Raw genomic sequence first — 14,143 nt, forward strand, 5'->3', positions numbered from 1 at the left:
ACAGCACCAAAAAAAAGAGAAGGATATGGCAGCATTCATTTTTATTGATATTGCAGTGATAAAGGCATTACATTTCTTTATGTTTACTGCTATCAAGAAAAACTTGGTTGTACAACAGCACTGCAGACACCTGAGATATACAGAAATCCTTGAAAGAAGGACACTTTGAGACCTATCAAGTTTCAGAACTCAAAAAGCCCCATAAATCTTTAAAAGCATTTATATTTGGTTTAAAGCTATTGAACAAAACAGTCAGTTTTAAATTGCTTGGAAAATTCCAGTTGACAATCAGACCATAAATGCAGTTACAAATCTAAAAAATCTGTCAGGTATGGAAAAAGCTGCTCAGAAAGTAAACAGGAAAATTTGCTGCCCCTCACACTTCCTAAGTTAACTCCCAAGTGGCATCTTACAACAACTTGAAGCCTCTTATTAATTTCTATTTTATTTCCAGAATAATCTGTAATTTATATTAGTAGCAGCTTTGAGATTGTTGTTTTGTTTTCTTTTCATGTCCTGCTAAAAAATGAAAAATATTTTAGTTTGTATTCTAGGATGACCTGAGCTTCCTGAGCATAAAGGCCTTTTAGGCATCTTTGGGAAGCTTGCAGTGGGAGAAAAATCAGAGCCTTGTAGCTGTGGCCAGCACTGAACCCTCTCACAAGCCTCAGCACCAGAAGATGATAAAAGTTCTCATTTTTAGAGTGCTGGATCTTAATTCTGGGAACAACTTGTGTCACAGTATTACAAAATATCACTCAAATTCACATAATGAAAACCATTTCTCACTTCTGAAAATTCTGTCTGTTCAGTAACTGCAGTGAAACCAAGAGTCACTAAAAGGCCTGATGCAATAAAATGTGAGGCTTTCCTTGATGATGATAAAATCATACAAAATGACAAAGTAATTTTTTTCCTAGCTGGTCATGCATCTGCTGTGTGGTTTGTTGGGGATTTTCTTTGATTATAATTTTTTTTTTTTAAATTTATTGCTCTGTTAAAGACTGGTAGAAGCTAGATTAACTCTGAGATGACTTGGGTTTAAATTTGGTGGCTTTTCAGGAGCCTTCACTTTGCTTATGTTTCAGCTGAGCTCTGTTTTTGGCTTTATTACTGAAGCTGTTATGCTAGCAGTGTTTGCCACAATATCCATTTTCCCACTCTGAGGCATGTGGCAAAAGGGTAAAAAATGAGAGATTTTAGCTGAAGAATAAAATTGGCTCTTGAACCAGAAGAAGAATCTGCCTCCTCCTGCCCCAACCAGGCCCCTGTGGCTCACCAGAGAGGTGTGCTAAAAAGGGATTTTCCCTTCAGTAAGTGTGTCAGCCTCAGCCTTTTGTGCTGCTCAGTTACATGTTCCCTCTGACAGAAAAATAGGTGCAGATGCAAATTTGTGTCTTAATATGTGGGAACTAGATAAAATTAGAGCAAGATATGGTTTCAGAGTAAATCAAAATATTTGAGCACAGGCTCCTGCTTCAGGATTTCCTTTATCCACTAACCATTAGGGCAAGGCCTCTCAAGTACCTAAGCATTTGCAAACTCAGGCCTGCTGATGAAAATCCAAGTTCCACGTGAAAAGAATTGGATGACAATTTGCCAATCTAAAAAATGCAAATCTGTTCCCTTTCCGGAATGGAGAATGCAGCGTCAGGACAAGCTGCAACTGAAGGAATCACAGACTGAAGGACGTGTTGAGAAGTTCATAAATTCTTATGGAAAAAAATCCTGGCAAAAAGGGGATTTTTTTTAAGATACTTATAGATTTGTCTTGAAAGTGATTTAAGGTCAGATGGAAATGCCATTCTGTAGAGTGCAATTTGTACTCTTCACTCCAGAAAAAATGTTACAGAATGAAAATGACCTGCTGTCTCTGACAAATAACTTCCTGATGAATGACTGACACTTAGGGAAGGGTACACTTTTGTTTCATTATTAACTTTTTCTTAACCCTTGAGCATTTCATTTGTCCCTCATTTCAAGTGCCAATCAGCCTCATTTCCCAAACTGCTATTTTCTGGTGTGAGGTTCTTTTAGTATTATTTCATAATCTTCACAAATTCTACTAGGTGTTAAAAATTTGCCCTCCTTTCCCAAAACACAATCCAAGACAGGTACTCCTAGCACATGACACTGAGGTTGTTGAAGCTCAGCAAGACTGTCAAGCTGTCACTCACTTGAATCCCAGCTCAATAACCAGCCAAGTGAAAAGTTGTGACTTAGAAATATAAATAAAAACCAGCCAGCATGTGTCTAGTGCAGAAATATTATGAAGTATCCCTCTTTAAGCTCTGAAAACCTCACACATGCATTTTAAAGGTAAGGAGCGCCATAAATGCAAAGAGTGTAAAAGCACCACAGATTAAATACTGCCACTGTCTCCTGTGTGAAGCACTGCAGCACTCCTCAGAAAGGGTCCCGATGAGCACATCCTTTCTCTTTCCTCCTCACATTGCCCATATCCCCCAAATCCTTCCCTATGTCTCCTTCTGCTGGAGAGAGGCTAACATGTGGATTTCCATGGATCATTTGTGGCTTGTAATTTCACAGCCTGATTCTGCCCTGACTTGTGCTTCGCCAGGCTCGTTTCTCCCCCGCCTCCGGGAATCCCCATCCCTCCCTGCGGTTCCCTCTCCCCCACTGGTTTCTAATCCCACCGGTCTGACCCTGCGGTGTCTCCTCAGGCTGCCTCAGCTCCGTGCCCCGAGGTCATGAGTCATTCTGGAGATGGCGGTTTGCATGTGAAAGGAGCTGGGTGTAATTTCGGATTTCGTAGAAGAGAGTCATCTCCCTTTTACCTCCTCACCAATTTCCTGCACCGTGCCTTGGCGTGCAGCCCTCAGAGCGTTCCTTTCCCCATCCCGTGCGACAGTGACACAGGTAAGAGCGCCACCCCTTGCAGGTGGATCATTCACGGTTTAATCACTCCTCTCCTCTGCAGCCCTCCCTCCTCCTGTTCCTAGTTTGTGGAAAACGGGGAAATTCCTTCTATTCTCGCTATTTCAGGGGAGAGGAGCGAAACTGAGAGGGAAACCCAGAACAAGTTTCTGTCAGGCTTGTTAACCACGGCTTCACTGCAGGCAAAGACAATTGCCTTAGCAGGTGGCTTACGATTTTCTGTTTGCAATACCACAGAAGTGTGGGTTTGAATCATCACCATTTTCCTTCTCCTCTCTTCCTATTCATCTGAAAGCCTTTCTGACACTTCCACAGGTCTGTGTCTCCCACACCTCTGCTCATTCCCAGCTAAATCAGAACTTCCAAATGCATCAAAAATGACAGTGTTTTGGGGGTTACACAGTTCCAAGGAGCTGTGTTACCCAAAAGGTACATCCGGCTATAGGGTTTGACATTTAGGATAATAACCAGTGGGTTTTGCTGACCTTTTAAAGCACTATAAAATGCACCTTCTCAGTCACTCTTCCTCATATCAAAAAGTAGCTATGTCAGGGAAAAAAAATGTGCAGCAAGTTCATTGCATCATTTCAGAAATCCTCAAGTTTCATGCATAGTCAAGCCCCGCAGAGAACATCCCCTGAACGTTCTTTCCTGGCAAGATAAACATTGCAAAAGCACACTGTGATTACCTTAAGGGAACACGAAGTTCTCTGAGGGCTCAGCCTCTCTTGGGCAAGAGGTTTGGGGTCCTCACACGACTCCAAAGCGTTGCTCTTACCTATCAGGTTCCTTATTTCAACATCCAGCTCTTTACTTTCACACCTGCTCAGGAAGAAAAAGCAATGTTACAATTGACACCAGAATTTGAGGCTTTCTTGTGAATGTGAGAACAGAGCTGGTCCTGCACCAGGCTCCAGCTCCCTTCCTTCCTGGTAACACAAGCAGAGAGCACCAGGGCAGTGACACACAATCTTCATGTGGGAGAGATTGATTTAAAATACTTACACAAGAAGCCTTTATGAATTGTACCACTTTTCACCTACAGAATCCAAATCGACCCTTTTGGGAATTATATTAAGACTGCCACAGGCTGTAAACTTCACTCAGTTTCAAGAGTTTTAAATTCAGCTTCAGCAAAAATGCTATCAGAATAGTTGAATAGGTTTAGAACTGCAAAAGCAGGTGCTCTAAGTCTTTTGAGTTCAAAAATCTCATATTTACAAAGTCTTTTAATGGCACCTTTTGTTTTCTCTAACACTTTGTAGCAGACACCTGACACGCATTTTCAAAATTTTTTTCCCTTAAAAATTCCTTTTAAAAACATTCACAAATGTTTTAAAAATTCCTTTTAAAAACATCTTGTAAAAAAAAAATTGGTCTGTTGAGAACACTTAATTTTTTTTATTTTTTTTTTCAGGAAAATTCTTTTCTTTCAGTCTCACTGGTAAGGACATAGAGAACATAGGTGCACAAAAGGGCTTGTTCCAGATTCCCAGAACAAACTTGCAACTAGGGCTGATTCACCTGATACACTGTCATGGTGGAATGTGACTTCCAGATAATTAACTGAGATACAATTAGTACAAGCCCCTAAATCTCCTAGATCAACCCAAGTTATCAAGAAAGATTCATCTCTTTTGCAAACTTAGACTTCATTGCCTAATCAGCTTAAACCAATTTTAAATATAATTAATGCATGACCAGAAAGCAAACTGCAAGGCTCAAAAAAAAAAAAAAATCACCGACCTGTTATAGCAAGATTACTTCTTCATTTCAACAGAAAATACACAATTTTTTATTTGAACCACCAGAAAAACTGAAAGCTGTAAGAGTTTGTCAATTATACTTCCTGAAGTTTAGACAGGCAATCGTCGGGAGTGAGCAGCAGGTTCTGAGGAAACTCTTGAAGTGAAATTGATAAAATTGCCCAACAAACAAACCCATTTATCTTCATCAAAGAGTAAAGAAGTGTGGTGAATTTCACGCTGAGAGCATAGAACAATTCATTTAATGCTCCATATTTAAAACACAGAGACCGTAGCAGAAATGTATTTTCACTAAGCACGGGAAAAAAAAATTCATTTCCAAGAGGAAATAAAATACCAAGAGTAGCAAAAAAGGGCTAGTAAAATTCTAGAGCTGGGTTGTTTGGGTTGGTTTTTTTGACTTGCTGCTGGTAGTTAGACAAGCTGTACTTTCATAGCCACGAGGACTAAAAGCAAGCCCTTCCCCAGGCACATCGTCATGAGCTCCACGGTGCTGCAGGAGGCTGCAGCTGCTCTGAGGGCTGTGCAGGGTTCCGCAGGCTCAGCTGTGCGTGGGTGGCAGGTGAGCCCCAGCAGCAGCACGGAGAACACTGCGGGAGGAAACAACGAACCTCGAGGCAGAAATCCAGCCCTCCTCTGGCTGGCTAAATGTTGCAAAATCCTGGATAAGCCAGGGTAAGGGGCACTTTTCTAAGCCATTCTGTGCTGAGGCTCCCACACCTCAGGCAGCAGGAAGAGCAGGCGCTCTGCGCTCCCAAGCGCACTTCCCTGGAGAACAGCACCATTGGGACTGCGGCTCCTGATGCTGTCTGAGGCACCTTTGTGCAGCAGAGGTGCACATGCCCTGGGCAGAGCCCTCGCCGCTTCCGAGGCTGCTCACAAGAGCTGAAAAGCCAGAGCACGGAAGCAGCCGCTCGCTGCTGCAATTCACCACCCCCAGCTGCCAGCACAGCCTACTCGCCCAGCTCGGGCAGAGCAGCCAGTGCTTCCAAACTCTTTCAAGCCAAATGAAGCAGCAAAGCATAAGAAAAAAAAACTCAGAATAAAGGAGCAATGGCTGGGTGCAGCCCTGGGGACCGTAAAAGATGAGCAGCAATCTGGCAGGAGTGCAGCAGCAAATGCTTAGGCAGGCTGCACTCAGCTCTGCTTCTGGTTCAGCCACTGCAAGAGGAGATGTGTGACCACAACCTCCTGAGGTCAGAGCATCAACCAAGCTGAGAATAACCCATAAACATGGGGGGCTGGCTTTTGATATATTTTTTTCAGTCAGGAAGTGTTCATTGCTCTGCTCACCACAGTTTGATGTTGTAGCTGTAAATGATAATCACCTCTGGCTGCTCCTACCCTTGTCTGTCCCTATACTCCTCTTTCTGGATTTACCTGGGCAAAAGCAGGACACAACTGTGCCTGGGTAAAAGAAAGAGAACTACAAAAGGCTCCGATCTCTACAAACCAATTTCTGCTCTGTGTTTGAAGACTATCACAAAAATCAGAAAGTTACTTCATTTTTAGACTGAGAAACTATGACTGCATTTTATTATCAGCCACTTTGACAATCAGAAGGATACACTTATGGTGAACTAGACCATTATTCAGATCTGCTGTGTAGATCTGATTTAGAATCTGGACTTTCAGAGCACACAGATGCTCTGAGTGCTCGAATACATCAAGGGACTCCTGATTAGGAGCTACCCCAGAGCGAGACTTACCAGAGCTTCCCCCAGAGAGCTCTAGAGGGCACACAGCATTCAGATTCTGCACAGAACAGTTTGCAAAACTGCTTTTGGTTTCCTGGAGTTCACAGGAAACCTCTGCACCATTAAAACTTTTGAGAAAATATTAAAATATTAAAAGCATTTTTCTGTGGTCATACAAGTTAAAGTATAATCCTTCCATGTGCTTAAGCTTTCTAAGGTATAGATATAAAAACTACTCATAGCAAGCTGTGATTACTGCAGAAGGCAATCAGAGATTACAATGTTAACTCTTTTTTGGAGACTTTGAGTTAGTTGTAAAATTTTCTTTTTTGAAAAATTAAGATATTTGACACGGAAGCAGAAGGTCCAGATGTAATGAAGGAAGCTGGCCTCCCAGTACAAGTTTTAGCAGCTTGCAGGGAAAGCAGACAGCCCAACCTTCCTCACAATTTCCATGTCAGATCTGAAAAGCCATGTCCACCAAGAATAAAAATTAGGCATGTTCTCTTGGGTTTTCAAGTTGTCATATCCATGCAGAACTTCACTGTGCACTCCACTGAAGCTATTTTCATTTCTCCCACATGTTCAACTTGCTGCATTTAAAATGGTTTTCACTTCTTGCCCCATAGCACATCTTTGCACCACTTCAGTTTTTAGCTACACTGGCCTATTTATAATTTTTTGTATTATTTATAATAGTATAATTCTCTAACTAATAATGATTGTTTGTTTATAAATGGCTGCATAGTTTTTATATCAATTCCAGTTTTAAGCAGAGAGCCAGAACATGATCAGCCCCATGCTTCAGGCTTGAGCAGCATAGATTGAAGGCTGAAAACCAAAAGTTCCTCAAATAAGAAGGTAGAGGCTCCATAGGAGTCCCAGTTTTGCATCTCTTGACTTTTTCCTGTTTTTTTACTGGAAACTGGTATTATTCCTTACTCATAGCAGTTACATGGCAACAATGGACATACCTACGAGATGTCTTGAGGCATTTATTACACAACACTCATACCAAAGCCATATAATTCTATTTTAACTATTAATTTCAAGGCTGGTGTGCTGGGGTCATTCTCTTGTGGTGGTGAAAGCACAAATACACACCATAAACAATTGTGAAAAAAGGCTTTAAGGCAGGATTTACAGCCAGACGCCAACACCATGGAGCCATATTTTGATGGGAAATGAATTCCAGAGCTTAATGGTAAAACATGTGCTTCATCCCCTTGGGTGGGCATTTGGGATATAGGATTCTTGTTTGGCTAAGCCTAGGAAGTAAACTCATGGATAAATAGAAATTTCTTCATTTGAATTATGGAGAAAGAACTAGTCAGATCAATTTAAAATGTGCCAAATTGTTTTGGCTAATATTTCCCTTTTTTATAATAATAGACTCAATGTCAGAAAAAGGCCTGTAGAATGAGGGGGAGAATCGGATTGAATTACAGAATATTTAGCCTAACTTGTTCTAGAAATAGACCTAAAATAGGAATAAAAATAGGGATATAATTTTTTAAAAGGACAGTTTATCTCTAGAACAAGGCTATTCTCTTATGTTCCATGTCATTTTGCAGAACTTTTGCTCTCTTTTAATTCAGTTTTGTAGAACTCTTTGATTTTTTTTTCATGCAAATACATTGAGATTTTTATATTGAAATCTTCAGTTAGGACTGAAAAATAGCAAAGAATTTCCAGTCCAATAAGCAATAGGAAGAAGGAAAAATTTGCTGAGAAGACAAAAACACTTTTGTTACTGAAAAAAATTTTGCAGCCTTGTAAGCCCTTAGAAGTTTAGCAGACTCTGAGCTGATAGGGAACAGTTGCAAAGTGGTGCAGCTCCCTAAGGACCAGTGGTGCTATTCCAGTACTCAACACTCCACTCAAAGTTTAGGCTTGGGAATTTGAGCCAGAACTTTTGAAATTGAGCTCCACTCCTTCCATGTTCCACCTCACATGTACCACCATAAAAAACAGTTTATTAGGCATACAACATACTGTGCTGGGACAAACACAAAAAGAACACCTGCCTTTGATGATTATGAGTAGATACTTAAAAAGAGAGTTTAGGGGGGAAAAAAAGCAGCAGCATATTATTTGAAATTGTTTTTCGCTTAATATTTTAACTTGAGTTTCACCCCCAAAAATTCATCTACTGTTTCAAGAGCATAGATGGGAAGCTAGCCAAACATCAACTGAGATCTACCTGGCAGAACTGCTCTGTCTTCAGAGTCCCACAGGTCAGTGTGGGATTAGGGATAACCTCACCCCAGTGCCAAGAAGAGAGCTCCATAAGGTGCATGATAGGGGTTAAAACAAGCCCTGTGACCATAGCAGAGAAACCACCTAAAACTTTCCCTCAAATCTGATGCAGCCAAAACATCTGCCTCTCACCCCATAAACATCCCTACACTTCTGTTCCCTTTATGACAAAGGAATGGGCCTTTTAAGGCACTTTTAATAGCCAGCAGCTGTTGGCCTGTCAAATGCCACATCTGGAGAAGCTGTGTGCTGTTAATGTGAGCAGAAACAATTATTCCTTAATACTTTTGCTTAATTTTAAGAATTACACAAATGACAACAAAAGGGGGGCATGTTCTTAATGGAAACACATCTGGTTTCCTCTGAAAATAAAAAAGCCAAAAAAAGAAAAAAAAACAACCCAAAAGGGGGGGCCCAGTGATTAAGTGAAGCAGCACCTATAACCCATCCCAGCTCAGTGAGGAGAAGGAAAGCTACTGATGCTATACAGGCACTCAGTGTCTCTCAGTGTTTGACTACTCCCCTCAGGAAATTTGCAACATGCAAGAAGACCATGGCTGTTGGCTTGCATTAAATGATGTTACTTATCACATGGTGCTGTTCCCTCTGTGCCTGGATATTCCTGTCCCTTGGGAAGTTTCCATGCTGCTGCCTCACCCCTGTACTCTATACAGCTTGTACATCAGAAAAAGAGCATCACCCTCCTTTCACTTAGATCTTCCAGTTCATTTTACTACCAAGACATTGACTGGCTTCCTAATGGACAGCATTAGGGCTGCATTCAAACCTCAGGAAAGCCAATTCAATTGTTTCCACCAACTTTGCCAGGCTTCAAATGAGCCCTGGGGGAGTTGCAGACAACTGTCTCCCTGGAGAGGCAGCAAGTGGGGCACTGTCACCCAGACTCAGCCCCCAGGCCTCACGTAGCTGTGTGTGCCTCACCAGTGGAAAGGGAATTGATTTCTGCCATGGAAATCAATCAAGTGGCAAGCTTGGCCAAGCAGATCTGCCAAGCAGCACGTGCTGCCGGAGCAGATGAACTCCCCCACTGATAGGCACACATGCAGAAAGCTGTGGGGAGGTGGCAGGAACTTGTGTTGAAAGAACTGAAAGCTGAAATGACACAAAGGGAGGCAATAGAGATGTTTTTCAAGCACTCATTCTTTTTCTGTGGAGATCAACACCTAGAAAAAGCTTGTGCCCCTGTCAGGGCACTTTGCTGGCCTCAGTACATGTCTTTTTGGAATGGTGTCCCTCCCATGGCCCCTTCTGGACTGGCTGCTTGCCCTGCACATTCCGCTGCAGCCCCACAAGTCTGTTCACATCATCCACGTGCTTGTTCCTCTGGGAAGCTGTGACTCTGATGCAGTGCAACTGCACAGAGCTGACATTTTTAACTGGTACTTGACACCACTGCTCTCTTTTCAAATCAGGCACCACCACAAGCAGCCCATTGTGCCTCCTGCTGCAGCCTGGGCCAGGATGGGGATGCTTCACCAACACCCTGTTTAGCTGGGCTGAGCCTTTAGAGGAAAACAAGCCCATGATTCATTGGAGTCTGTGTCCACCACACAGAGCTGAGGGATTTGCAGTGATCTACTGACAGCACGAGCAGGACAGACAGATGAGAACCATTTGGACATGCAGCCAGGAAATGTAACATACAGGAGCTGACAGGGGACAACCAGCTCTTGAAGTCAGGTCAGCTCCTTGCCTGTGGTGGCTGCCAGGCAGCCCCAGCTGAAAGGCAGAGGACTCACTGCATCATACTTAATCCTCTCAGTGTCATCAGTAGGACAAAAACCACCTTGTGAAACTGCAGGCGCCCAAAAATTTTTAACAAAGAAGTTTTTCCATGTAACAAACACAGTACCTTTCCATCTCAACACACTGATGGGGGCACAGCTCCATGCAATCTTCTGCATCTTTCTTCTTCATTTTGAGCTCCTCACAGTGAATCTATTAGGAGTAGGGAAGAAAAAACAAGAGTTTTTAAGGAGAAGTAAAAAAAAACCCAACAATCTAAGAAGAAAAAGTTAAGTAACCAATTACAGTGAGAACAGATAACAGTGTCTTGTATTTCTATTTTATTTTTCATAAACTACAAATGGTTGACAAGCAAGCCAGGAATCTACTTCCTCCTTCCCAGCACCATCCACTATGAAGTCCACCACTGCGTCAGGGACAGTTCTGCAAGGCCAGAACTGGCTGCTGTGACAAAAATCTACCCAAGGAACAAAGCTGCCAGCAGTTGCAGGAACACTGGAAGGGTTGCAAAAAAGGCTTTTATTAATCATCCTAAAAGAATCAATTATTTTTCATACTCTTGAATTCAAGCATGTCCTCACATTGTCCAAAAAATTCCTATGCTTCATGGAAGTGCCCAATAAAACTACTGCCCCAAAATTAAGAGAATTTGAGTAATGACTCTGATCTAAATCACTTGGAGAGAAAAGGAGCCACATGGAAGTTATTGAGCATGAGTGTGTTGTTCCAGCACTCTACAAGCTCCCCTCTGGTCAGGCAAGTTACTCTCCAGCATTGCATTTCCAAAGAGAAGGGAGACAAATAAAAAATTCCAGACCAAGCTCCCAGAGAAAAGGGCTGCTACAGTAAGCAGTCCACATTAAGATAATCTCTTGAAACTGGAGATTTTGAATTAGAACTCCAAACATGAAGAAAGCAAGCACCACTTCTCCATCTCAAGTGGAAGAAGACATGGTACAAAGAGTGAGCCAACACCCCCTCACCCAGAGCAATCATTCTGCTCCTGTGCTGCAGGCTGGTGACAGCCCTGGGCATGTTTCCTCAGACACCTCTAGTTCATCAGAAAAGGAGCCCAGAAGCCTTACTCTTCTCTTTAGATCAAACATCATCATCATCATGGCAATTGCTAGAACTGAAAATTGACAGGTTTCATAGGACCAAGGTGACCACTGAAATGAAGAGGGGAGCCATTCAGAGCTAAACCTGCTATTTATAAGCAAATCAGTTTTCAATTACAAGTTACTCTCCTTATTGGTAACATCAGCTTAATGTGAAACCACAGCTGAACATTTTATAGAAACCATGCTGCTTCACTGATGTGCAGGGCAGAAATTTAAAATGAAAGGTTGCCAGCAGAAGATCTGAGGTGTTTGGCATCCCCCCACTTTCTAAATTCCAATTCCTGCAGGCATTTCACACATTCTAAATGCATCTGGTAATCACTAATTACAAGGGTACTATTAAGGAAAAAAATGTCAATTCAGTTTCATGTGAAACTTGATTCCAGCTTGTCTGAGTTTTATGAGTGTCTGTTTAATCATAACACAATCACATTGAAGTATGGAAAGCTGCATTTGATTGATTTCAATGGGAGCAGCAGACACGGGGGACTAGTGAGGATTAAGCCTTATTTTGTAGTGCCTGAACTTGGCTTGCATGTGTCTGACTAAAAATATATAAAATTTGAAAAGCATTGACCTGGAATGAACACTCCACTGTCACTGAAACAACAACAACAAAAAAAAAAGCAAAATTACTAAAAGGAAGCAGAATGAAAAAAAACCCAAACTGACCCAGAACACCACAGAATTCAGACTGCTACTCCAGCCCTAATTTGTCCACTGAGCTTTGACACTTCACCAGTTTCAGGTGTATTTGCCAAGCTGGGCACAGTATTGCAGCCCACATTAAAAGGATGCAGGTGAAATGTTACTGAAAATATGACACCCATGTTGGTACGAGTCCTGTAAGAAGCAAGCAACACACTGAAAAACTGGAAAGGAGAAAAGCAGTGGTGAATGAACAGAAATCTATTTATTCAGTTATCTTGTTCTCTCCTGGTTGTGCAGGGTGAGCCAGATTTGGGGGCCCTGCTGGGGAGCTCTCTGGGGCTGCAGTGAGGGCACTCTGGGTTTCCTGTGTCCCTGCTCCACTGAGCCAGGGAAACACAGAGCAAGCTGACAAGTCCCACATCCCAGCTGCACACCCAGGCAGCATAAACATGCATTTCTGCAGAAGCCCTGCTGCTCACACTGCTGGGGTGGGGGAGGCTGTGCAGGTCTCCTGACTCTTAGTCATATGCAGATTTTGTAGCTAAAATCCAAATCTCCGCTTGAGAACCTGAACCAAAGAGATGCAATCCAGTCCCTGTGCCCTGTGCAAGCGTTTGTTATTAGGACAACCAGAAGTTTTTACAATCATAATATGCAGTGTAATGCTGTAGATTTTTATTAGATCTGGCAGACTGAAGCCTAGATGGATAAAATTCAGCTACTTCAAAGAATTTAAGGCTCTGTAAAAGAGAGGGTTGTAATGGTCATGTAAAGGATTGCCCAGAATTACATAAATTTTCTGCTTTCTGTCAAGGCTTTTAAGAACAGGAACACCCTGAAGTAAAACAGAATCAGTCCTGCTCACAGATTTATGGGGTTTTGCAATAATTGGAAATGTTTGTTAAAAAGGGTGCATAATTTCCTTGGTGCTCCCCCCCCAAATTTATCATGGTTCCAAGCCCTAAGTATTTTGTAGATACACCCACAATAGGTCAAAAAGGCACTTGTTTGGCTGGAGTATTAATTTGCATTAAAAACAAGTTTCCCACATAGAAAAAAACACATTTGAAGATGAAAAAAATTACATTGTTCAAGGAAGACAATGAGACTCACTAATTCTAATGAAATCTTAACTGTAAAATTGATTACAACCAGAGAGGCACTCATCACACTGGTGTTTCAAAATATTTTCCAAAGTGCTTTTCACAAACATCCTTATTGTAAATGTTAAATCCTGCACTCATCTTGCTCCATTCTCTTTTTCTTTTCCCAAATCTAGTTCTAGCTTAAGAGCATCTGATGTTTCCAAACCCTTGCTCATTTCACCCAAACTTGCTCAGTAATTCATTTTCCTTTAATTTGTATCAAAGCAATATTTTGTAGGAATGCAATTTAAAATGAATGCCAGAGATGAGCCAGACTAAACGCACAAAAAGGGGAAAGGAGATGTTTGGTTTGGGTTTCCTGCCAAGATCAACCCCATGGTTCAGTTTTACAGGTCACCACCATCACCAGACATTGTCCCAGTAGAAAGAACAGAAAAGAAACAATATGCCAAATAAATTAAAGTACCTGCTGACAAAATTCACAAAAGGAATAAACCCACTCATAAGTTACCTTTCCAGTAATACACATTTTTCTGTTGTGAAAGCTGCAGGGCCTGTCACAGCCAGGCTGAGTAAATTTACCTCATTTAAGCATTACCCAGATTGCAAAATACCTCCAAAACAAAGTGGAACAAACACCATCACCAGTGCTGTTGATAAACAGGCCAGCAGGTTACACATTATTTGTGTGTGGTTGTCGTGTAGGAGGAGTGGGAGGCAGAAATGCATTGTTACAGTAAATATGATCAAAATGGAAGAACAACCAGAGAAATAAAAGAGCATTTGATGAAAGAGAGCCTAAGCAACACTCACTGAAACTAAACTAAAATAGGAATAAAGCCTTCAATACTTTTTTGATGAAGAAATCAAGCACAGAA

General features: G+C 41.8%; 1 protein-coding gene across 1 annotated transcript in view; it reads right to left on the reverse strand.

Annotated features, from left to right (window-relative positions):
• TNIP3 (TNFAIP3 interacting protein 3) overlaps positions 1–10,558 on the reverse strand; it is a 32,733-nt gene extending 22,175 nt beyond the window's left edge. The window contains exons 1-2 of the mRNA XM_058804149.1: positions 10,494–10,558; positions 3,588–3,720 (exon numbers count right to left, since the gene is read on the reverse strand). Of these exons, the coding sequence (XP_058660132.1) occupies positions 3,588–3,720; positions 10,494–10,558 (198 nt within the window). The remainder of the gene's footprint in view (positions 1–3,587; positions 3,721–10,493) is intronic.
• Positions 10,559–14,143: the final 3,585 nt, after the last annotated feature.

This window comes from Ammospiza caudacuta, chromosome 4, assembly GCF_027887145.1.
Source record: "Ammospiza caudacuta isolate bAmmCau1 chromosome 4, bAmmCau1.pri, whole genome shotgun sequence".
NCBI lineage: Eukaryota > Metazoa > Chordata > Aves > Passeriformes > Passerellidae > Ammospiza > Ammospiza caudacuta.